We start from the raw sequence: 23,153 nt of genomic DNA, 5'->3' as shown, positions 1-23,153 counted from the left end.
ATTTACCGGTGGTCCTTGGCATCGGGGCACAGGAGCTCCATGCACAGGCAAGGAGACCGGTCTTTCTTCCGCTGTGCAGGCTTGGCCTGGACGGGGCAGGGGCCGTCTTCACCGCGGTCCCTTGCAAAGCCGGGGACGCACTCCAGCGGGGAGCTCTGATTTTAGAATTACCTTGAGATCTAACTTAGAAGTTAGGGAGAAAATCCGTCTCAGCACTTTTCCATGTTCGTGTTCTCTCTATTCTCACTGTCTGTTAGCAAGAAAGGTCCCCCGCCTTCCAACACACACCATTCACCAGGGAGTGCCATCGGACTATTAAAAACAGAAAGTAGTTTCCAGCTCAGACACCTGAGTTGGAATCCTGAGTCCACTGGGCCCAACTGTGTCCTGCCGGCTGTGACCATCGACTCGGCAGTCCCTCTGGGAGGAGAGCAGCACCAGGAGCAAAGACAAACCATGAATGGTGATGTGATTTTCGATCGCTAGGGAGGGGCCTGCAGAATTTCACAGGCCGTTGGACACCTGTGGAAGGCCTGGTGTTCAGCCCCCAAGCATGCACGCACGCGCGCACCTGGGATGCGTCGGTGCAGTATGTTTGTCAAAGCACACACGGCAAAGCATGCACTAGGGTCCTCAGACCTCAGAGAACCTCCTGGCTTGGGGGCTCCTCAGCCACGGTCCTCGGCACAGAGGAGGTTGTGGAAGGAGAGGTCTGAGGGCTCCTGGAGGGAGAGGGAGAGGCAGCCAGAGGGGCAGCAGGCCGAGCCGACGGAAATCCGCTTATGCCAAGATGGTGCTAAGATCCACACGCCAGGCTCGGGTGTGCTCAGGTGCCTGAGGGTGAGGCTCAGCCCACCTCTTAATATGCCAGCTTCACTTTGTTCGGTAAAAGATGGACCACAGATACGGCTGCTGGAGGCAAGGCTGCTGCTCGTCCCACCGCTCCTCCCTCCCTCGGCCCTGCCACAGCCCGTGCTCTGCCAGGCACGGAACCCACGTGGAGGTGGTCATCTTACTGGCCCCACCCTATCCAATGTCCCCAGCACGCAACCAGCTCAACCTGGAAAGTCGGGAAGCACTGCCCCACTGGGTAGTCTATGGCTTCAGTGCGGGGCTGGGCCTCAAACCTGCCCACCAGCCTCCTGTCTTCCGTTTGTCTGCAAAGCTGAGCTAGCTACTGCACGTCAGAGTAACCTCTGGGCGGGCCTGCACCATCCCCACTCCCACAGCATAGTCAAAGGAAGTAATTTCTCTACAAGTGCCATGTCTCCCAGAAACAATACTTAAGCCCTCAAATCCTCAATGGGAGCAGAGACAGAAGAAAAAACTAAAGGAAGAAGAGGGCAGATAGCAGGCGCCTAGAGAGAGGGGAAACAGCCCGGGGCGGCAGGAAGAGCACCCCTTCCCAGAGAGTCAGGCCCATGGCGCTCCGGTCCCTGGCAGCCATGTGACCTTGGGCGAGTCATTCGACCTTTCTGGGTGCCCAGCTAAGAAAACCATGGGGATGCTGAGCGCATGCGCCGAAATGGAAAAGCATGTGGAGCGTCCTGGAGGGCGCCTGGCACGTGGAAGTGATTAGAATCATCCTATGGAATGTCAGGGCTGGAAGGGGCTGGAGAGATGACCTAATGCGGGTGTCTCATTTCACAGACGGAGACGGCAGCGCCCGGAGAAAAGAACTGACTTGTCCAAGGTCACATGGCAGAGCCACGGCGATGCTGGATCTAGAACCTTCCATTCGCACCTTTGCTTTATTTTGAAATCAAAGACCAAAACCTATCAATAGACCCGATCTTTCCAGCCATGCAAGGTAGGGGAAGCTTTTTCAATGCTTTCTCCAGCCCACGGACTCCACAGACCACAGCTTGCTTTATCCACTTAGTGAGCAAAAGTGTGGTATTTCTGTCCAGAAACAACAACAACAACAAAAACAATATAAATTTTAAAAACACCCAAATTAACACAAACAACACAAAAAGTAACTCAGCTTTCTTTTGCACACCTTCTTCTCTCACTCCCCCCCCACAAATATTTTGCAATAACAGTAATGCTGCAAGGAAAGAAAAAATAAAAATCTGATGCACTTAACAGATATTTTGGTACAATAATGCATCACAGATGTTCCTATCAAGCTGTGCACGCGCACATGCAATTTTACTGAGAAGGCTGTTGTTGCATTTCTGGCTATGGACTGTGGGCTCCCTAACACCCCATCTGCCCGGCCTCCAGAACCTGGGCCCTCCCAGTTCGCCTAAGGCTGCCCAAGGCGGCGGAGGAGGGATTTCATCACCTCCATCCAAAATGATAACAGGACAAGTTGGCGTGGCTGGATGCTGCGGCAGGTGGTGAAGCGTTGTAGATTAGGGAACCAACAAGAGCCCCGTCTTTTTTGTTCCAGGCTTGCTTTCTGCAGCCCTTTCGAGAAGCCAGACCCAAGAACAGCCTGCAAAGCAGGCCCGGGCTGGTGAGGGGGTAGGCGCCATGAGGACACAGACACTGGCGTCTGTTTGATCTTCAGACATGGGCTTTGGGGACTGTCAGCAGGCTCCCGGCCGGCCGATGGATGGCTCTTGGGAACTTCTCGGAAAACATAGCCTCACGTGCGCTTCCCAGGCTTTCAAGCCCGCAAAGCCCTCACACCCGCTTGAGCTGCATTGCTTCCAGGCCTGGAAGAGGGAGAGCTGTGCTGTTCTAAGAGGGACAGGTGAGGGCCAGAGGTCCCGGGTCCCTTCCACCCGCTGGGGGCGTCCTCTGGGTTCCTATAAGGAGGGTGTGCTGAGATGGGCAGCAAGCGCCAGGGGGCCGGCACAGATGCTATGAGCTCTGGAGGCCGGCAAGGGAGAAGTCACTTCAGAGAGAGAAGCCACTCTGTTCAGACCGCACAGGGCCAGCGAATATTCGGATCCTCCCCCGTGGAGCAGGAGTCAGGCGTCCTCAGAGCCCTGCGGGGCGTGACTAACTGCCCAGTCCTCCTGCCACTGGGGCCCTCTGGGGACGGACTCCACAATTATGGGACAGCCAGCGGGAGAACCGACAAACATGCCTTTCATTTGGCCGGCAAATCAATCCGGCTTCTTCCCTCCCCGGGGACCATATTGCATTTCCCCTGGACAAACAAAGGCCAGAGACCTCAGAAGGGGGATCACTGCCTGCCGCGGTTTCCCTGGTGAAGGGCTTGCAGGTCCCGCTCCGGGGCTAGCCTCGGGCTTGGCCAGTCCACCGGGCTGCCTGCTCCATGGGCAGCCTGCTCGTCTCCAGGCACAGATGTGAACTCATTGTTCCCAGGGCCTTGGAGCTGAGTTTGGGGCCAGTGAGTTGCAAGTGACCTCTGCCCATAGGGACATTTGGCTGGCTCGGGTCTCTGGCAGGCAGAGACTTTAACCCTTTTCAGCCCCCACTTCTCTCTGCCCTCATTCCCGGAGTTCAGAAGTCAGAACGACCAACCTTTAAGCCGACGCACGTCTGTAAAACGATGAACCCCCCCCCAAACTCTGAGGAGGCAGTGCTCAGCTGCAAACAGCCGCCTGGCACTGGCCAGTCCACATCTTCCTCGCCTCCCCCACACACGTACATGCCTCTGGTGGCATCCACGCTACCATGCCCTCAGGACAGACCCCTGCCCTGGAGACATCAGGGCCTTGCAAAAACCTGAAGCCAACCAGCACCACCCTCCTCTTGTTTCTGATCAGCCTCATGCTCCCGAAGCAGAGACGCACAGCCAAATCTTTACTCCAAACCCCGGCACACGCTGGCTTCCCCTCCTTGCACCCCAGCACCAGAGTGCCACCCCACAGACGGAAGCACTATGAGCCGAGGTGCCCGAGGCACCCAGGGGCTGCCAGCACTGGGCTGGGGCCGCCCCCTGCCTACCTGGGAGAAGTTGAGCCCGTTGAGCGGATGGCACTGCTCCTCCACCCTCTCCACGGCCCCGGTGCTCTTCTTCATCTTCTCTGCCTGCTGCGCCAGGTAGAGGTCAAGCACGGGCACCCCGCGGGAGCGCACGTCTGTCTCCGTGAGCGAGTTCACCATGAGCATCACCCACACAGGCCTCTTGCGCTCCCAGTTGCCCGCGATGGCGTTGAACAGGTAGTCGGCGTACAGCCCCTTGCCCCGCTGCGCAGGGGTCATCCACGAGGGCATCATCAGCTTCACATAGTCCAGGTGGCGCTTCAGGCGCCAGTAGAGCTCCCGCGGCAGCACGTCCTGCAGGTTCTCCCCGTGCGGCAGCAGCTGGCAGCTGGCCAGGGCCGAGATGGTGTAGGGGTCGGTCAGGTCCAGCTCGAAGTAGACGCGGGCGCTGGCCTGGAAGGCCGCCTTGGAGTTGTCCGGGATGAAGTCCCAGACGCGGGTGTAGGGGACGTGGATGGTGCCGAACAGGTAGGCTGGGGGGTCCCTCCGAATAGTCCACAGGAAGGAGTTCAGGTCTCTCTGCTGCAGGGCGAGAGGAGAGGCACGGCCAGTGAGGCTGGAGGCACCTGCGCTGGGGCAGAGCGGCGGTGGCAGGGGCAGGTGGCCATGCAAGGCAGAGACCTGCGCTGGGGCGTGGTCGACAGCTCAGAGACCCACACGCACAGCGGAGTGGGCCGTGAAGGCACGCTCCCGCTAGGAGTAGCTTTTGCTGTGTGTCAAGGGCTGCCACAGCACCTGAGAATATTCAAGCTTGGCCAAGCCAAACCTGCCCCCGGGGTGTTTCCTGGGGAGGGGGGGGGTGGTGGCCCACAAGCCCTGCTCTGGCAAAGAGGGAGGAAGTCACAGAACTGTTAAATCCAACCATTAGAAGATACACGCCAGGAGCACTTTGAGAGCAGAACCCCTAGTAAAAATAGCACACCTATTTAAACAGCTACTTGCCATTCCTCAGGGCGGATAGAGTTTTCTTTCTGGAGGGCAGGGTGGGGGTGTCAGCCACTGTGCTCCACCAGCTGAGACCAGGGGTGAAAAGTGCTTTCAGACCCTGCAGGGCCAGGTCTAGGAGGAGAGGAGTCCAGAGCCTCCGAGGCCCAAGAAAAGGATGCTCTCTGGGCTACCCCCCCCGCCCCCCGCCCCCCGCCCCGGCCTGCAACTCCATTGCCTGTCCCTTCCTGCTTCCCACCAGCAGTGTGCCAGCTTGCGTGTGTGCGTGCTTGCGCACAGGGGTACCAGAAGGACTTGCTGATGTGGGTCATTTCTCCAGGTCCCCATCAGGGCCAGTGGGTAAGAGGCCATCCAGAAAAATCCTGGGAGTGCCCACTGGTCACTAGAAAGATTTAGATCAACCAGTAACCTTTTTCTGCCCAATTCTGGCTTGGGTTGGGACGGGTGAGTGCGGTGAACAGGACCAGACCCTACTGAAAACCACACATGGTGGACGTGGCCCAAGCACACTGCCAGCGTCCGGCGGCCGCACACGGAGGTCGGCCAGGCGCGCCTCGCCCAGGGTCCACTGCCTCCCTGCTATCTGCCGGGACTGCCGGCTGCCCACGCGGGGTTACCGTCCGTCCGTGCACTCATTTATGCGGGGAGGGGAGGGCTCCGAGGGAAGGCTAAGGGTTCCTGATGCTGGAAGGAAGGCAGGAGAACCACGGGACCCCCAGGAAATGAGAGACCAGGAGGTCCTGGCGTTGCCTCCCCCGACCCCCCCCCCACCCTTGGTCTCCCCGCTTTTCACAAAGCAGCGGCACCTGAAGAGTTCGAGCTGCGTCCGCGGCCGCAGCGCGCGCGCGAGAGGGCAGGGAACCGGCACCGGAGGAAGACTGCCCGAGGTCAGAGTGGGAGGACCGGGAGAGGGAGGCAAGCCCGCGCCGGGCGAGGGGTTGGGTGGAAGTCGGGGCAGAGGAGGGCGAGGAGTGGCGGATAGGCACAGGGCCCCGCGTGGGCAGAGAGGCTGGTGGGCAAAGGGGGAACGAGTCGCAGAGAAGGAAGCCCAGGAGGGGCCCGGGGAACGGAGACGTCCAGGCAGGACCCGACGTCCAGGACAGAGCCGGAGAGCGTCCGCGTACGGAGGAACCGGGCGAGCGAGCGCCCCGTCTCGGCTCTGGCTCCGGCCGCAGCCCGGACAAGGCAGCAGCAAGCGCAGGGCGCAGGGCGCAGGGCGCCCGGCGGGGCGGAGGTGCGTGCGGGAGGCAGGACCCACAGCGGCGCCCGGGCGGGCTGCAGGGTGGCGGGGCGGGCGCTCGCTCACCGATCCGGGCGGCCGGCACTCTCCTCCGTCGGGGCTGCGGGCGGCGGCGAGGAGCGCGGCGAGCAGCGGCCCCGCCACGGCGGCGTGCATCCTGCCGGGGCCCGCGGGGCGCGGGGACCCTCCCGGGCGGCGCCCCCTCGGCAGGGCGGGGAGCCCCCAGCTGGGCACGGAGGTTCCTAGGGAGCGCGGGACGCCGGCCGCGGGATGCTGGGAGCCCTTCGGGGCGTGGCTGGCTGTCCCTGCCCGACCTGGGGGTCCCTCTGGGGCGGGGCTCCGTCTGTGGGAAGCGGGGGACCCTCTGGGAGCGCGCCACCCCTCAGCAGGACGCGCGGCCCCGTCGGCCAAGCCCGGGGGTTCCGGGGTGCGCAGGGGTCCCCCAGCCACGTCGGGGTCCAGGGGCGCGCCGGCTTCCCGGGGTTATGCTGAGCACCCGCGGCGCGCAAGGGTCCCAGGGGTGCGCGGCGCTTCAGGGGGCGCGCGGCGGGACAAGTGCGGCGGAGGGCTCGGCGGGGCGGGGGTCGGGTCCGGGGCGCCCGGCGGCCCCCGAGCCCCGCTCAGAGGGGCGGCGGGCGGCCGCGCGGCCGCTGCCCGGGCTCCGCCATGCTGCTCCGCGGCCGGGAGGGAGGGAGAGAGGAGGGCGGGAGAGCGGCGCGGAGCCGGGCCGGGCGGGGGGCTGGGGCCGCCGGGGCGGGGGGAGGGGAGGACCCGGCGCGGGGGGCGGGGGGCCGCGCCGGGCCGGGCCGGGCCGCAGGGAGTCGGGGCGAGCTCGGCGCCCGGGCGCGGCGAGGCGGGGTCTAATGGGCATGGCAGGCGCTCGCTCGCTCCTCTCGCTCCCTCGCTCGCTCCCTCACACACGCGCGGAGGGAGGCGAAGCCCGCAGCAGCCACTTCCCAACTTTCCAAACTTCCCAGCGCAACTTTTTCCTCTCCTCCCCTGCCCGCGCCTCCTCCTCCTCCTCCTCCCTCCCTCCCCCTTCCCCTCGCCCGCTGCGCGGCGAACCGTCGCTTCCGCGCGCGGCCGCCAGAGGGCGCCGAGGCCGAGGCCCCGCTCGGCCAACCCAACGTCCGCGGACGCGGTGGACGCAGACTGGGCAGGCTGCTCCAAATGTGGGGACGTGGACTGCACATGTGGGGATGGGCCCTGGCTGTGGATAGCAGGCGCGCAGGGCAGCAGTGTGCAGGCGCTCCTAGGCTAACTGGGAAGGCGGCCGTCGCAGCGAAGCTGGTAATCCTTACCACCCTGCATCGCATCTGTGTGTCTCATGTGGACATGCCCTCAGTAGGTCCCGCATTAGAGTGAGACTTAGAAGCGGGAAGATGCCTCCTCAGAATGTGATCGGACACTTGCTATCACACGGGGCCATCTCGAAACCATTACACCAAATCAAAGAGGCCAAAGGCAGGAGGATGTATGTTGGGTGACATTTACAGGAAATGTCCAGAGCACATTAACCCCGGGTGAATGGGGCTGCTCGCAGTTCTGTCTCCGGGAAGACATTACCAGGATTGAGAGGGAAGGAGAAAGAATTAACAGCGCAGGACCTCAGGGGACAGAACAGGTTCAGGGCCCCAGGGGACAGAACGGAGGCCTCAGGAGTGCAGGAGGCAGGTGATGGCTCCGCCAGCTTCTCACCTGAGGGTGACTGGGGTCCACGCCTCCAGTGGGAACAAGCTCAAGAGCCTCCCCGGGGCTCCCTCCCTCCCCTAGGGCACTTCCTGCCCACTTGCCTTTTATTGCATTTTAATTAAGTTGTTCAATCAGATTGGTACCAGGAATCTGTAGGCTCCAACGGCCAAGCAGGAGCAGAAGCCTTGTAGCGTAACTAAACCAACAAAGTCTGCCTCTGAGCAGAGCCAGGAGCCCAGGCCCTGCCGAAGGGCGTCTCTCGCAGGCAGGGAGGTGAGGGGCTCCACAGAAGGATCTCTGCTCAGGGCCAAGGCTGCCTTCCGCCAGGTCATCACCTGGCCATTGGCCACAGTAGATGGGCTTGGCCTGGCCCCTGGGCCCTGTCTTCTCCAGGCCCAGCCTTGGTTGGAAGTTAGTCCTTGGTGACTGAAGGGTGTGGCTGCCGTTGTGGGTGAGGGAGAAGGGAAGCTGAGTCTGGGACCGCGTGCCCCAAGGGCTGACCTTGCTGGGCGCAGTCTGAAGTGAGGGAAAGCGCGGGGGAAGATGCAGCAGGCACAGAGAAGGGTGCCACCCCTGGCAGTGGGGAAACAGGCACCGGACGCGGAGTGCAGTGGAGGATTAGAGATGCAATGCGAGACAGCGTCGTTTAAATACAGAAACCAAAGCCAAGATCACCCATGCTGCCGCCAGGTGGGAGAATGCAGAGCACGGGGAGGCAGCCCTGGGTTTGGGCCCCAGGGAGCCTGCCCTTAGGAAGGGAGAGGTGTGGGCCAGCTGGAGGCTCTGAGAAGCAGAGGAGGAAAAAGGCCAACCCAGTGCTGTCAGGGAGGGAGGGGCAGGAGAGGTGCAAGCTGACCGTTTTGGGTGGGCAGCAGTGGGAGAGGGAGGATGGGGGGGTGAGTTTAGGCAATGGCAACACTATGTGCCACAGCCCGGGGCTGTGTTTGGCTGTAAACAGTGCCGATGGAGGCTACTGGAGAGGAGCAGGGACAAGACTGCACCAGGAAGGGCCATGCATGAGCTGGAAAGCCGCTCATCTGCTACCCGGAGACCACCTCTGCTCACTCTGGAGGGCGGCTCCGGGGTGTGACAGCACAGGTGTGCCTCAACTCTTGCTGCTCCCGGGGTGGGCACAGGGAACTGGCTGTCCTGCTCTGTGCACAAGAGAGAAACCACAGAGGTGGGAGCAGGGTACAGCCATGTAAGCTAATGGTGCTGCTGCGATCGTGGGTGTGCAGGTGTCCCGAGGAGGTGCTCCCGCCACTTCCTGTGGCTATGCCCGAAAGTGGGGTTGCTGGAGCTGTAGTACTTCTATTTGTAATTTTTCGAGAGCCCTCAATAATGTTTTCCACAATGACTGCACTGATTGGCATTCCCACCAAGAGCATGCAAGAAATGGTCAAAAGTACACTTTTAATGATAATGAAAACAAGGTCTGAGGACCTAATGGCGCGGTGTGGGTGGCAATGAATGTGTTAATTAACTTAATTATAATAATCATTACACGATCTATGAAGGCACTTCAAAAAGTTCATGAAAAAGAGGAATTAAAAGATAAGCTTATTGTGGTGCAAAAACCATTGAAATCTATGCATAGCGCTCTCCTTGAACTTTTTGAAAACCCCTTGTATGCCTGGACTTGTTTTTTGCACCAGAATAAACTGAGCTTTAATTGCATTTTCCATGAACTATTTGAAGTACCTTCATATATGTGTATTAAATCATCACTTGGTACACCTTTTTCAAAAAAAAAAAAGCTTATTTATTTTCCTACACTTAAAATGCAGAGCAACAGAGAGGAAGTGGAGAGAGAGAGAGGGAGAGAGAGAAGTCTTCCTGCTGGTTCACTCCCTAAATGGCCAAAGGAGGAGCCTGGGACTCCATCCTGGTCTCCCACGTGGGTGGCAGGGGCCCAAGTACTTGAAACACCATCTGCTGACTCTCAGGTTGCATTAGCAGAGCTGGATCAGAAGTGGAGGAGCCAGGACTTGAACTGGCACTGCAATATGGCATGCAGCATCCCACACGGCGGCTCAACCGCTGTGCCACAACAGCACCTTGAACACACACTGTATTTGCCAAATAAATGAAAGGGGGAAAAAGTGATTTACAAGTGGCAAAAGGCACGTGAGGGCTGGGTGAGCGAGGTGACGCTGCTGTGAAAGTAACTCCAGGCTCAGGCCCTGAGACGCAGACGAAGGGACTGGGGCGTCTTCCTCCAGGAGGGAGGATCTGCATGAGCCTGTGCAGCAAAAGAGGAGTTTGCGTCGATGGAAAGAACCTTGCTGGCATCCAGGGCAAGGGGCATGCTGCAGGCATGGCATTGAGAGCAGGGCAGGGCCGGTGGCGTGGGGGCTGCTGCAGAGCCGTCCTGTGGCAGGTCCTTCATCCAGAGGGCCTGGGCGACGTGACAGGTAACTGTATCCCCATTATGCGGACGAGGGAGCTTTGGCTCAGAGGGGGGCGTGACATAGTCCAGTCCCAGAGCTGATGATTCAGACACCTGCACGGTCCAGTTCTCTCCAGTTTCCTCCAACACCTAGACGGGAAGGGAGCACAGGCCAGACTGTGCGCAGCCTTTCAGCACACGCACACACACACACACACACAGTCCCTGGGGGGCACATGGCAGCTGCTGGGTTGTGTCCCCAGGTCCAGTTAGGCCCATGGGATGATTGTCACAGAGGAGATTCTTGCCTTTCCCTTCAGCCTGAGCCATGAGTGGCTCCATTCCTCTGTGTAGGATGCAACAGAGGTATGGAGAGGGGGGAAAGAAATGTACTGCCTGAAACAAAATACCCCGTCGCGCTGACCGCTAACTAGCACCTAGACCCCAAGTACACACACAGCTGCTTTATGTAATGAAGGCTGTGGACCATGTTCCTGGATATAAAATAACAAACCACATATAAAGTTTTACGTCGCTGTGTAATTAGCAGGGATCTGTGAGGGCGTGAGGCGAGCAGGGTGAGGGCAGGGGCTAGGGCCTTGGGTACAGCCAGCTGGGGAGGACAGAGCATGTAGGCTGGAGCCCAGAGACAGGCGCTGGGACCCCTGCTCCCCACTTGGACCTTGGGTAAGTCGTTTAGACTCTGTCAATTTCCAGTGTCACATCTGTCAAGGGAGGGTGGCGCAAGCGTCATGGCAGTGGTTTTGCTCCCCTCCCTGCCCCCAGGGCCATTTGGCAATGGGACTGATGACATTTTTGATTGCTGTAATTGGGGCGGTGCTACTGGCATGTAGTGGGCGGAAGCCAGGATGCTGTGAAAGAGCTTACAACCCGCAGGACAGCCTCCCTGCCAGCCAAGAGCTGGGACCGGGTCAAGGCTGAGACCTCCTTCCTTACAGGGTTGTTATGTGGTGTTATAGAATCATTACTCCCCCCCCCCCATTCTTTTTTTTTTTTTTAATTTATTTGAAAGAGTTACAGAGAGAGGTAGAGACAGAGAAAGAAGTTTTCCATCCACTGGTTACTCCCCAGATGGCCGCAACAGCCGGAGCTGAGCCAATCCGAAGCCAGGAGCCAGAAGTTTCTTCCAAGTCTCCCACGTGGGTGCAGGGGCCCAAGGACCTGGGCCATCTTCCACTGCTTTCCCAGGCCATGGCAGAGAGCTGGATCAGAAGTAGAGCAGCTGGGACTAGAACCGGCACCCATATGGGATGCGGGCGCTTCAGGCCAGGGCTTTAACCTGCTGCGCCACAGTGCCAGTTCCTCCCCTACTCTATTTGAAAGGCAGAAAGAGGGACAGATGCAGGGATGTCCTCCATCCACTGGTTCTCTCCTCAAATGCTCACAGCAGCCAGGACTGGGCCAGGCTGAAGCCAGGAAGCAGGAACTCAGTTTAGGTCTCTTGTGTGGGTGGCAGGGACTCACCTACTTGAGCTGCTACCCACCACCTCCCAGGTGCACACCAGCAGGAAGCAGATCTGAAGTGGAGTAGCAGGGACGTGGAGCAGGTAAGCAGAGGTAGCGCGTGGGCGTTCCTAGCAGTGTCACTCAGCTGCTGTCCCAAATGCCCATCCCTGCTACTAGTTTTTAGTGAGCATTTACTATAAGCCAGGTACTATTCTGTTTTGCATTTAAATGTGTTGAGTCTTTCTTATTCATAGTAAAACTATGAGGGAGCTTGAGGAAACTGAGTCACAGGGAGAAAACTTGCCCAAAGCAATGTCCTAGGAAGTGGCAGAGCCAGGGTGTGAATCAAAGAGCGTGGCTGCAGAGCCACAAGGCAAAGGTAGGAGTCAGCTTGGTGTGTTCAGGAAGCGGAGAGCAACCCAGCGAAGCCAGACCTAGGTCCTCCAGAGAGAAATTCCAACAACAGAGAGACAGGAAGGGCCCTGTAGAGTCTGGTTGTGTAGGTCCAGCCCAGGAATTTGAATTCCCACTTTGCTGGGGAGCTACAGGGGGTTTTTTAAAGAAGAGTAATGTGATTTGATTCACATGTTTTTTTCAAAGAAAAATTTATTTTTTTTAAAAAGACAGAGAGCAAGCTTCCATCTGCTGGTTCACTTCCCAGATGGCCACCACTACCACAGCTGGGCCAGGCTGAAGCCAGGAGCTTCATCCAGGTCTCCCACTTGGGTAGCAGGGGCCCAAGCACTTGGGCTATCTTCTGCTACTCCCAAGTCATTAGCAGGGAGCTGGATCAGAAGTGGAGCAGCCAGGACAGGAACTGGTGCCTATATAGGATGCTGGCATCGCAGGTAGCGGCTTAGCCTGCAACACCAAAGTTCCGGCCCAATTCACATGTTTAAAGCTCATGCAGGCTTCAGTGTGCAGAATGTCGGGGTGGCAGTGGGACATTCAGGGAGCTCAGTGAGGACAGCAGGGCAATGGACAGGTGAGGATGATGGTGTCTGGGCCCAGGGCAGCTGTCATGGAACTAGAGGAACCGGGGGAAGGGGTGGCGTGAGATTTGGTTCATGCACAATCAGAGTCAGCCAGGAGTGACTGTCTTGTGACAGATATGATGTGGTGTGAGGGAGGGAAGGCAGTAGGGATAATGATGAGGTTTTTGTCTTGAGCAACTGGTTCTATTAGCTGAGATGGCAAAGGCTGAGGAAGGAGCAGACTTTTGGGAGAGTGTCCAGGGGCATCCAGAGTCCCAGTGCAGGCCACATGAAGCATGCACTGCCCACTAGGACCCAAGGGGAAGCGTTAAGAAAGCAGCCTGGAAGTGAGCCTGGGGCTCCAGGGGCAGTCAGGGCTGGAAGGCTGGATGGATAAATTTAGATTCATTGCACAAAGATGATACTTAAAGCCAAGGGCTGTAAGGATGAGACAGACAAAATTGACTAAGATCTAAGTCTAAGCCCAGGACACTTGCTCAAGTTTGGAAAAGATGTGCCCATTAAAAGAGATGGACAAGGGAGAAAGACCAGGAGAAGGAGGTGTTCAGACAGCCAATAAAATAAAACAGCAAAGTAACCACTAGATTTACTCACAGGGCAGCCAACGCAAGACCCTTCCCTGGGCCACTGGGGATGGACGCTCAGGTGAGGTGGGGTGAGAATAAACAGAGAGGCACGAAAGTGGAGACAGTGACAACTCTCTCTGGAAGTTTTGTAGTGAAGGGTAAAGAAATGAGGTGAGGTAAGAGCATGGGGTGAATGGAGACCCTTTTAAAAATGTGAGAATCTCGCCAAGAGCGAGGACCTTCTGACCCCAGAGAGGTGAGGTCGCTGGAGAAGTCCTTGAGAAATAGAGAGGAAGAAAGAGTCTTGAGATCAGAGACAATGGAGGGGGCTCCCTCTTCGGGATGTCGCCTCTGTTCCTACAGGAGGGGTGGCAGCAGGCCTCCGGCGTCTCCTGGAGAGAGATCTGAGCCCTCGCCTGGGCCGCTGGTCAGCCCCAGCCCTGACCACTGATCAGCCTGAGCCTGGAGTCCTGGCTCCAGTCTGGCCGCAGTCTGAGCTCTGCCCTGCAGACTGAGTGTCTAATGGAAGCAGCTCCCCCTGTGAACAAGGAGACCCTCGGAAAGAAACTGGACGCCTCAGCACGAGCCTTCCGAGGGCAAAGGCAGGTTCAGCAGCGGCTGGTCAGGCCCACAGGGGACAGGGTCAGGGAGGGTGGTTCCTGGGACTGGCCAGGGGAGGGCTTGGCGAGAGGGGAATCATCAGTGGGGAGGGTCACGGTAGGAGACAGCCAAGAACAGGAGGCCGGAATGTGGCTCCAAAGTTGGCATTCATTGGAATGAAAGCCCCAGGCGGGGGTAGGCAAGGAGAAGTGACAGAGGCTGGCAGTGGGGGCACATAGGCAGAGCAGAAGGGAGTGCCAGTGGGGTGGGTGGGGTGCCTGGTGGGTGTGCCTCTGTGTTTTCCTTCTATACCTACCCTTGCAGGGTCAAAGACTCGCACATTTATATGGCAATAGAGTTCATAACCGTAAGACGCGGTGTGAGAAAAGCCATCATGGCTCCCTAGCTCGATCCCTCCAGACCTCAGGTCGTGCCTCCATAGAGTGAAGACCCCAGTAGAGGTTGGCTCCCCGGTGTGTTGTGAGCCTTGGGGAGGTGGTGGCACTCTGCGGCCTGTGAAGGGCCATGCGAGTCGTGCTGTGATCCTTGGTGATGACATCTAGAAGAGGAGGCCTCGACCGTGCCTCCTGTCCTAGGGTGAATAGTCCCATGCTTTGCTGAAAAGCTACAAGTGTCACCTGCCACTGGGTCCCTTATGGAAGACATCGTGGAGGAGACGTCTGTGCCCTGGGGGTGCCCTGGGCCCCTGCATGGAGCAGTAGGGTAGCTTGATGAGTTGGTGAGTGGGCACTGTGATCCAGCCAGTGCTCCGCTTGTCAAACCGTGTGTCCAGGAAGTCGGCCAGGTCCGCACCTGACTCCCCAGGCTCCAGACACGCTGGTGAGTGGCAGCTCTGGTGGCACCATCAGCGCACTCCTCAAACACTTAGGCCGCCTTGGCTCTTGCCTGGTCCAGGAAAGGGGTGTCGGCTGACTTTCTGTCTCTAGGTATGGGCATCTTCCTGATGACTTTTTTCCATCTGATCTCTCCTCTACTTGAAGATCCTTCTTTCCCTTCAAACTCCTTACGCCCACCTCACTATTTTCTCAATTCAGAATTTGGGCTGCATTCTCTGCTCCTCCCATTTGGTGCTTAAAACCCCTTTTCATCAGTCTTATTAAGTAGCTGTTTGGATGCTGCTTATGACCTCTTGCTTAGCCAATTCCACTTTTAAGCGACTCTCACCATTTAGAAGCTGTTGTGCATTGGTTCCATGTATCGGCCAAGCTGTAGCTCATACTTGCTAGTTTTTGGTTTCAACCCTTGGGAGCACATGGAGCAAACCTCCTGTATTTTCTTCATGATGGATATTCATAGATTTGGATATGGCAGCCCAGTTACCTTACGTCTTTTCTCTTTCTCCCACTACTTACCTAAACAGTTTTGATTATTTTAATTACTTGTGTCTGGAAATAATACCAACATCTCATAGTTTTTTTCATTCATTCATTTATGAACTCATTCACTCAACATCTAGAAGCCCAGGGATCTGAGGTGAATGGAGATGGATGGAGTTGTCCTGGGTCTTACCATTACTTAGCCTGTCTTTGACCCATGCGGTTTCACTGTTCCACAGCTGTCTTCACAGGGAGGGGCCTTGGAATCCAGGCAGCCTCTAAAGTGGCAGAAGTTTTGTTGACTGCCCAAATGTAGTTGAGTTGGTTTGCTTGTTGTTGTTTTTGCCTTTGAACTCCTTCCTAATCTGTCCGCAGTGTCTTACGTGCCCATCTTTTTCTCCCCTTCTCAAATCAGCAGCTCATGGTCTAATCTATTCAGTGTCAACTGTTTTCTTCATAGTTCTAGGTCTCTTTTCCTTAAGACTTCCCAGCAACGCTCTGTGTAGCTGACATAACTAACCATTTCTAGCTTCAACATGTAGTACCAGTTCAGCACTAGGAAAGTATGAGTTTTTAAAAATGTGGGGTCAGGGCTGGAGCTGTGGAGTAGATAAAGCCTCTGCCTGCAGTGCCAGGTCCCAAATGAGCACCGGTTCAAGTCCCAGCTGTTCCACTTCTGATCCAGTTCCCTGATAATCTATCTGGGAAAGCAGCAGAAGATGGCCCAAGTGTTTGAGGCCCTGCACCCACATGGGAGACCCGGAAGAGGCTCCTGGCTTCAGATCAGCACAGTTCCGGCTGTTGCTGCCATCTGGAGAGTGAGCCAGTGGATGGAAGATATCTCTCTCTCTCTCTCTCTCTCTCACTCTCTTTCTCTCTATCTCTGCCTTTCAAATAAATCTTTTTTTAAAAAAAAAAAAAAGGAGAGTGGGTTCAAAGGATTATATCCTACACGGGGAAGGACTGTGGTTATACAGAGGCTTCATGTGGGTAGAGACTACGCCAGAGTTTTCTGTTTTGTGCAAAGCTTACATTCACAGTAGTTGCCACTGCTAGCCACTGTGACTAACTGATGACATGTCAGTGCACTTACAGTGTGTCAGGCATCAACAATGGGGAGTTCCTGTTATTTCCATCCTTACCTCCACTTGATCTCACCACTCTTTGAAGTTACGCTCGTGGAGTGTGTCACTCGTGGAGTGTGTCGTGCTATCTCACTGTGGTTTTAATTTGCATTTATGGAAGGACTGATGTTGCTGAATGTGTTTTCATATGCTTATTTCTCATTTGTATATTTTCTTTGGAGAAGCCTTTCTTCCAATCCTTTGCTCATTTATATTGGATTGTTTGATGTTTTGCTACTGAGTTGAGATTTTTTTAATATGTATTTTATAGTTAAGCACTCTGTCAAATATAGTGTTGTAAATACTTTATCCTGCATGTAACTTGTGTTTTCATTTCCTTAACAGTGTCTTTTTTCTTTTTTTATCTTAAAAATTTATTTATTTATTTGAAAGTCAGAGTTACACACAGAGAGAAGGAGAGGCAGAAAGAGAGAGAGGTCTTCCATCCGCGGGTTCACCACCCAATTGGCCTCAATGGCTGGAGCTGTGCTGATCTGAAGCCAGGAGCCAGGAGCTTCCTCTGGGTCTCCCACGTGGGTGCGGGGGCCCAAGGACTTGGGCCATCTTCTTCTGCTTTCCCAAGCCGTAGCAGAGAGCTGGATCAGAAGTGAAGCAGCCAGGACTCGAACTGGCGTCCGTATGGGATGCCGGCACTGTAGGCAGCGGCTTTACCTGCTGTACCACAGCGCCGGCCCCCTAACAGTGTCTTTTTAGCATCAAATATTTTAATTTTGAAGAAATCCAATTTATTGACTGCCTTTTATAATCTGTATGCTATTTAAGCCTGAGTTCACTAAGATTTTCTCTGCTCTGTTTTACTCTAGTAGTTTTATAGTTTCAAAGTTCACATTGAGAGCCGTGTCCCATTTTCAGTTAAATTTTGCAAAAAAACAAGCATCAAGGATGGCAGATGGCGGCTCTCCTCCAAATTTTAGAACCACTTTGTCCATTTCTGCAAAAAATCTGCAGAAGTTGCAGTTTTGGTTGAAGTTATGATAAATCTCTGTCAATTAGGGAAGAATTTACGTCTTAGTGATGCTGAGTCTTAGCATCCACTGACATGGCTTATGTCTCCTAAGACTGTCTTTTACTTCTCTCACAGTATTTCTATGTGCATATCTGCACATCTTTTGTAGACATGTCCTGAAGTGTTTCAGGTTTCTTATGCTGGTGTAAGGAGCAGGGGTTAGCCTAGGAGTTAATATGCTGTGTCCCATGTCACAATGTGTGGGTTTGAGTCCCATTTCTGGCTTCAGACTCCAGCTTCCTCTTCATCCAGACCCCGAGGGGCGGTGGTGATGGCTCCAATAATACAGTTCTGCCACGTGGAAGACCTGGACTGAGTTCCCAGTCCTGGCTCCAGCCACAGCCCAGTCCTGGCCATTGGAGGTATTTGGGGAGTGAACCAGAAGATGGGTGCTCATGTTCTCTGTCAGCCTCTCTCTTTCCCTCCCTCCATCCCTCTCCTTCCCTCCTGGTTTAACAAGTAGAAATCAAAAATGTTCAGTTTATGACAATTCCCTGTGAGTACATAAAGTTTGATTGAATTTTGTGCATTGCTCTTGTTTCCTACAACCTTGTGTTTTCTCCATCTACGAGATGATCAGATGGCTCTGTGAGGCCATCCTTTTCCTCGTTCTTGTTACTAGTCATTTGAGACTTTCTTTTTCTTCTAATCAGAGTGGTTAGAGGCTTATTGGTTTAATTGATCCTCTCAAAAAAATCAGTTTTTGGTTTTATTTTTACTTTCCATAATTTTTCAATTTTTTATTTCCTGGTTTTCTTCTTTTTTAAAAAAATTTATTACTTTTACTTCAAAGGCAGAGTTATAGAGAGGCAGAGGCAGAGAGAGACAGAGAAAGAAGTCTTCCATCGCTGGTTCACCCCCCAAATGTCTGCAACGATCCGAACCCAGGAACCAGGAGCTTCTTTCGGGTCTCCCACGTGGGTGCAGGGGCCCAGGCACTTGGGCCATCTTCCACTGCTTTCCCAGGCCATAGCAGGGAGCTGGATTGGAAGAGGAGCAGCCAGGACTTGAACCAGCACCCATATGGAATGCCGGCACTGCAGCAGTGGCTTTAAGCACTAGTCACAGTGCCGATCCCCTATTTCCTGATTTTCTACATTTATTTTTGTGATTCCCTTCCTCTTCTGCTTACTTTGGTTTTAGTTTTCTCTTCTTGTTCTCATTTCTTAAGATATAACCTTAGGTCACTGATTTTAAACCTCTCTTTGTTTCTAATACATGCTTTTAATTCTCTGTATTTTTGATCTGCATTTCACAAATATTGGCGTGTTGTGTTTTCATTTCCATTTACTTTTAAAAATATTTTAAAATTTCACTTGTGATTTCTTTGCTGACCCATGGAATATTTAGAAGTATGCTGTTTGATTCCAAAGTATTGGGTATTTTCCAGATATCTTTCTGCTCCTGATTTCTAATTGAATTCTCCTGTGGACAGAGAACATATTTTGTGTGATGTCAGTCCTTTTAAATTCATCAAAACTTGTGTTACTGAGTAAGATTTATCTTAACAAGTGCTCTGTGGACATTTTAAGATAATGTTTCTCTGTTGTCACTTGGTGGAATGTCCCACAAAAGCCCTTATTACCTTTTTTTTGGTCTAATTTGGTCTAATATTAATTTTGGTCAGTTATTGAGAGAGGAGTGTTGAAGTCTCCACATATAATTTTGGAATTGTCTACTTTTCCTTTTCCTCCTGTCAGTTTTTGCTCCATGTTCTGAGAAACTCTATTTTTAGGCATGTACACAGTTTGGTGATGATCTTCTGATTAGTTGATCCCATTTATCATTATGAAATAATATTTTTAAAATTTACTTGGTCTGATATCAATAAGTCCATTTCTACTTTATTTATTTATTTGAAAGGCAGAGTGGCAGAAAGAGACAGAGACAGACAGAAAGAGATCTTCCATCCACTAGTTCACTAGTAGGGCTAGTAGGCTGGGCCTCTACCTGCGGTACCAGCATCCTATGTGGGCTCCGGTTCATGTCCTGGCTGCTCCTCTTCCAATCCAGCTCTCTGCCTGTGGCCTGGGAAAGCTGTAGATGATGGCCCAATGGCTTGGGTGACTGCATTCATGTGGGAGACCTGGAGGAGATTCCTGGCTCCTGGCTCTGATAGGCCTGGCCCTGGCTGTTGTGGCCATTTGGGAGCCCACTTAGCCTACTATGCCACAACATCTACCCCCATTCCTACTTTCTTTATATTGGTGTTAACTGGTTTATTTTATTTCATTGAATATCTTTGTATGTGATATTAAGTAAGGGATCCAGGTCCCCTACTCCACACCTAGCAAGCTAGTTTATCCAGTGTGACATATTAACAATCAGCCTATATTGAATTGTCATATCCCTTCTGTTGTATGCTAATTCTTCTATATACATCTTTATGAGGCTCCTTGCAAGAAATAGATGCAGCCAAAATGGAGTAATTGGGGAGAGCCTGATGAAGAACCATCATGGTAATGAAACTAACAAGGGTAGGCAGGACAATCAGTAGAGATTCTCACCTTCCTCTCTCTAGCCCCCACTGGCCAAACAAGAACCAGAAAGGGAGGGATTGGCTGTCACAACCTGGAGAAAGCTATAGCTGCTGTTCTGGTCTTCAGACTAGGAACACAGACTGGGCCCATCTGCAGTCTGGCAGGGAGGAAGCTAAGGCACAATTATCCTCTGTCTCCCTTGCCCTCCAACCTCCTGCCAACAATGACTTGTTGGCCAACTCAACGTAGAATCACAGGGCAAGTGAATGTTGTTAATGCAATCTCAGGGGGCCAGACTCTGGGAGAAAGACAGAGTGGAGGAGGGGAGAGCCAGGATCTGCAGGGGCAAGCAGCAAATGTCCAGGGCAACCCACGTGAGAATGTGAGGGCATGTGCCCTTCACTGTCTGTTTTGCAACAATGACATCCGTCTGTTCTTGTGCCAGAGTTACCATGTGTTTATTCCCATGATTTTTTGATGTGTCAGTGTCTGCAAGGGTGAGTTCTCCCCTCCTTTGGTAGGGTTTAAAGTTTTTGGTTTAACTATGTTTGTGTTCCTCCATGTGCATTTTAGAGAAGTGTACTGAATTCTTAAAAAAATCAACTGGAATTTTGATTGACCTTGTATTAAATGTTTATACTGATTGCAAAGAAGGGATGCATTTTTAATATTAACTCATCCCTTTCTTTTTTATTATTTTTTTTTTGACAGGCAGAGTGGACAGTGAGAGAGAGAGAGAGAGAAAAAGGTCTTCCTTTTGCCGTTGGTTCACCCACCAATGGCCGCTGCGGCTGGCACGCTGCGGCCAGCGCACCACGCTGATCCAATGGCAGGAGCCAGGTACTTATCCTGGTCTCCCATGCGGGTGCATGGGAGTACTTGGGCCATCCTCCACTGCACTCCCTGACCACAGCAGAGAGCTGGCCTGGAAGAGGGGCAACCGGGACAGAATCCGGCGCCCCGACCGTGACTAGAACCCGGTGTGCCAGCGCCACAAAGTGGAGGATTAGCCTAGTGAGCCACGGCGCCAGCCAACTCATCCCTTTCACAAACAGGAATGTCTCTCTACTTTTTCACATCTTCTATGTGCTGTAGTAGTGTTGTACTCTTCTGTATCGAAGTCTATTGTATTCTTGGCTAAATTCGTTCCTAGATACAGAATTTCTGTGCTGACGCTGCTGTGAATGGTGCAGATGTTAATGAGTGCCTTCTACGTACAGGCCTGTGTTGAGCGATACAGATTCTGCAGTGACCATGAATGTCCCTGTCTCACAGAGTTGATGCTGCATAGGCTGACATCACACGTGTAAACAGACAAACATACACCCACACACTGGGTTGAGTGCTCGGAAACAAAGGTCCAGCCTTCCTCCCTGGCCCTTTGCCTGCCTTGTGTCATTTCTCAGCGTCCAGAGTTGCTGCTCCTACGAAGATCCCAACCAGATGTCAGAAGACATTTCCAGTCCCAGATCTGAGTCTATCTAGCCGGTTAGAAAGAACTTTAGGAAGAAGGCTTGGGATGGACGATCTTTCACGCCTTTTCAGCACCATCCAACTTCCTTAAACTCCTCCTTCTCTTCCCTCCTGCATCTCCATTTCCTCCTCCCTCTTCCTCCTCCCCCACCCTCCCTCACCCCTGCCTTTTTTCTCTTTCTTCCTGTTTCCCTTTCTCTGGCATGAAGATCTGGCTCTTAGGAGAGGAATCCACGCTAGAGGTGTACAGTTGAGAGAGAACCATTTGAAGTTGTAATGTGAATAAGACCAGTAGGCAGAAGGACATAGAACAAGAAAAGAGAAAGACTAAGCCTAGAACCTGAGGGACTAAGTCATTTAAAGTAAAATGATGGATGGCGTTGGAAGGTCTTTCAGAGGAAATCTGCCACAGATGTATTGTTATAGGGCAAAAGGTTTTTAGTCTTCCCTGAAGGCACTTTGGGACTTTAATTAATGACTCATAGTCAACCTTTTAGAATCCTTTTCGCATCATCTTCATTCTGGAAAAAGCTGGTCAAATTGATGACCTTCTGTGGTTTCAAAAGCATAGCACTAAGCACAAAGGATCCTCAAGTAGCCAAAGCAATCCCAAATAAGAAGATCAAAGCTGGAGTCATCTAAAAAGATGTCAGAACTTACTACCAAGCTGTTGCAAACAAACAACATGGTACTGGCATTAAAACACATAGAACAGTGAACAGAATGGAGATTCCTGAAAGGAATCCTTGCGTGTATAGCCAACTGATCTTTATGAAGGCACCGAAGTCATACACTGAAGAAAGGACAGCCTCTTCAATAAGTGTTACTGGGAAAACTGGATATCCATGTGCAGAAGGTTGAACCAAGGACCCCTACCTCTCACGCTGCAAAAACCAACTTGAAATGGATCAAAATTGTAAAGGAAGGCCTAAACTAAGATTGCTAGAAGAAAACAAGGCAACTAACTCAGGACGATGACTTTTTGGACAGAACCCCAAAAGCAAAGGCAACACAACTGGCAAATAGGATTATATCAAACTAAGAACCTTCTGCACAGCAAAGGAGACAATCATCAGAGTGAAGAGACTTCTGACGTGATGGGGAAAATGTTTGCAAATTATTCATTTGACAAAGGATTAATATCCAGAATACATAAGGTATAAGAAAACCAAGCAAGAAAGAAACAATCTAGTTATGAAGTGGATAAAGGATCTGAACAATCAGTTCTCAATAAGTACAAATGGTCAACAAGTACATGACAAGTATTCACCATCAGGGAGATTTAAATAGGAACCACAATGAGGTATCATCTCACTTCAGTTAAAATGGCCATATCAAAAGGAGAAAAGATAACAAATGCTGGTAAGGACGTGAAGAAAATGGACCTTCATAGATTGTCAGTGGGTAGGTATTCAAAAGAGAGGGAATCAGCACAGGAAAGAGATGCACACACTCCCGCATTCATCACAGCAGTACTCACTACAGCCAAGACACAGAATCAGCTTGGGTGCCTACCGACAGATGAAAGACTAAAGAAAATGTGGTATGCATACACAGCGGAATATTACTCAGCCATAAAAAATAACGGAACACTGACATTTGCAGTCAAATTGATGGAACTGGAGATCATTATGCTTAGTGAAATATGCCAGACACAGAAAGACAAAAGCATATACTCTCCCGCGTATGTGGAAGTCAGTAAACAGTTGATCTGAACTTAGACTAGTGGTCACTGCAGTCTGGGGGCTGGCAGTGGAAGGAGATAGGGAGAGGCTGGGTAACAGACGCCAAGCACACAGTCAGCTCGCAGTGACAGTTCCATTGCACAGTGCCCAGGGTGATAACAGTGCACAGTGATGTATTACAGATAGTAGGAAGAACTACAGGAGAGGAGCTGGTGGGCTCCAAA

At 53.2% G+C, this 23,153-nt stretch overlaps 1 protein-coding gene and 1 long non-coding RNA gene across 3 annotated transcripts in view; one reads left to right on the top strand and one right to left on the bottom strand.

The window, feature by feature from the left end:
• TRABD2B (TraB domain containing 2B) overlaps window positions 1-6,560 on the bottom strand; it is a 201,323-nt gene extending 194,763 nt beyond the window's left edge. Inside the window, exons 1-2 of the mRNA XM_051856487.3 lie at window positions 6,161-6,560; window positions 3,871-4,431 (exon numbers count right to left, since the gene is read on the bottom strand). Coding sequence (XP_051712447.2) covers window positions 3,871-4,431; window positions 6,161-6,250 — 651 coding nt within the window. The 5' untranslated portion in view covers window positions 6,251-6,560. The remainder of the gene's footprint in view (window positions 1-3,870; window positions 4,432-6,160) is intronic.
• Window positions 5,425-23,153, top strand: part of LOC108177728 (uncharacterized) — a 30,669-nt gene continuing 12,940 nt past the window's right edge. Inside the window, exon 1 of one of the 2 annotated variants that reach the window (XR_001794539.4) lies at window positions 5,425-5,741. This is a non-coding gene — a long non-coding RNA (uncharacterized LOC108177728). Of the gene's footprint in view, window positions 5,742-5,794; window positions 6,089-23,153 lie in introns of those variants that run through there. The other variant, XR_001794541.4, reaches the window with a different exon arrangement.

The sequence above is a fragment of the Oryctolagus cuniculus genome, chromosome 7 (genome assembly GCF_051225735.1).
Source record: "Oryctolagus cuniculus isolate XC-2025 breed Fujian yellow rabbit chromosome 7, ASM5122573v1, whole genome shotgun sequence".
In the NCBI taxonomy this organism is placed as follows: Eukaryota; Metazoa; Chordata; class Mammalia; order Lagomorpha; family Leporidae; genus Oryctolagus; species Oryctolagus cuniculus.
Note: the sequence above shows the minus strand (reverse complement) of the source record. Positions and strands in the feature narration are given on the sequence as shown.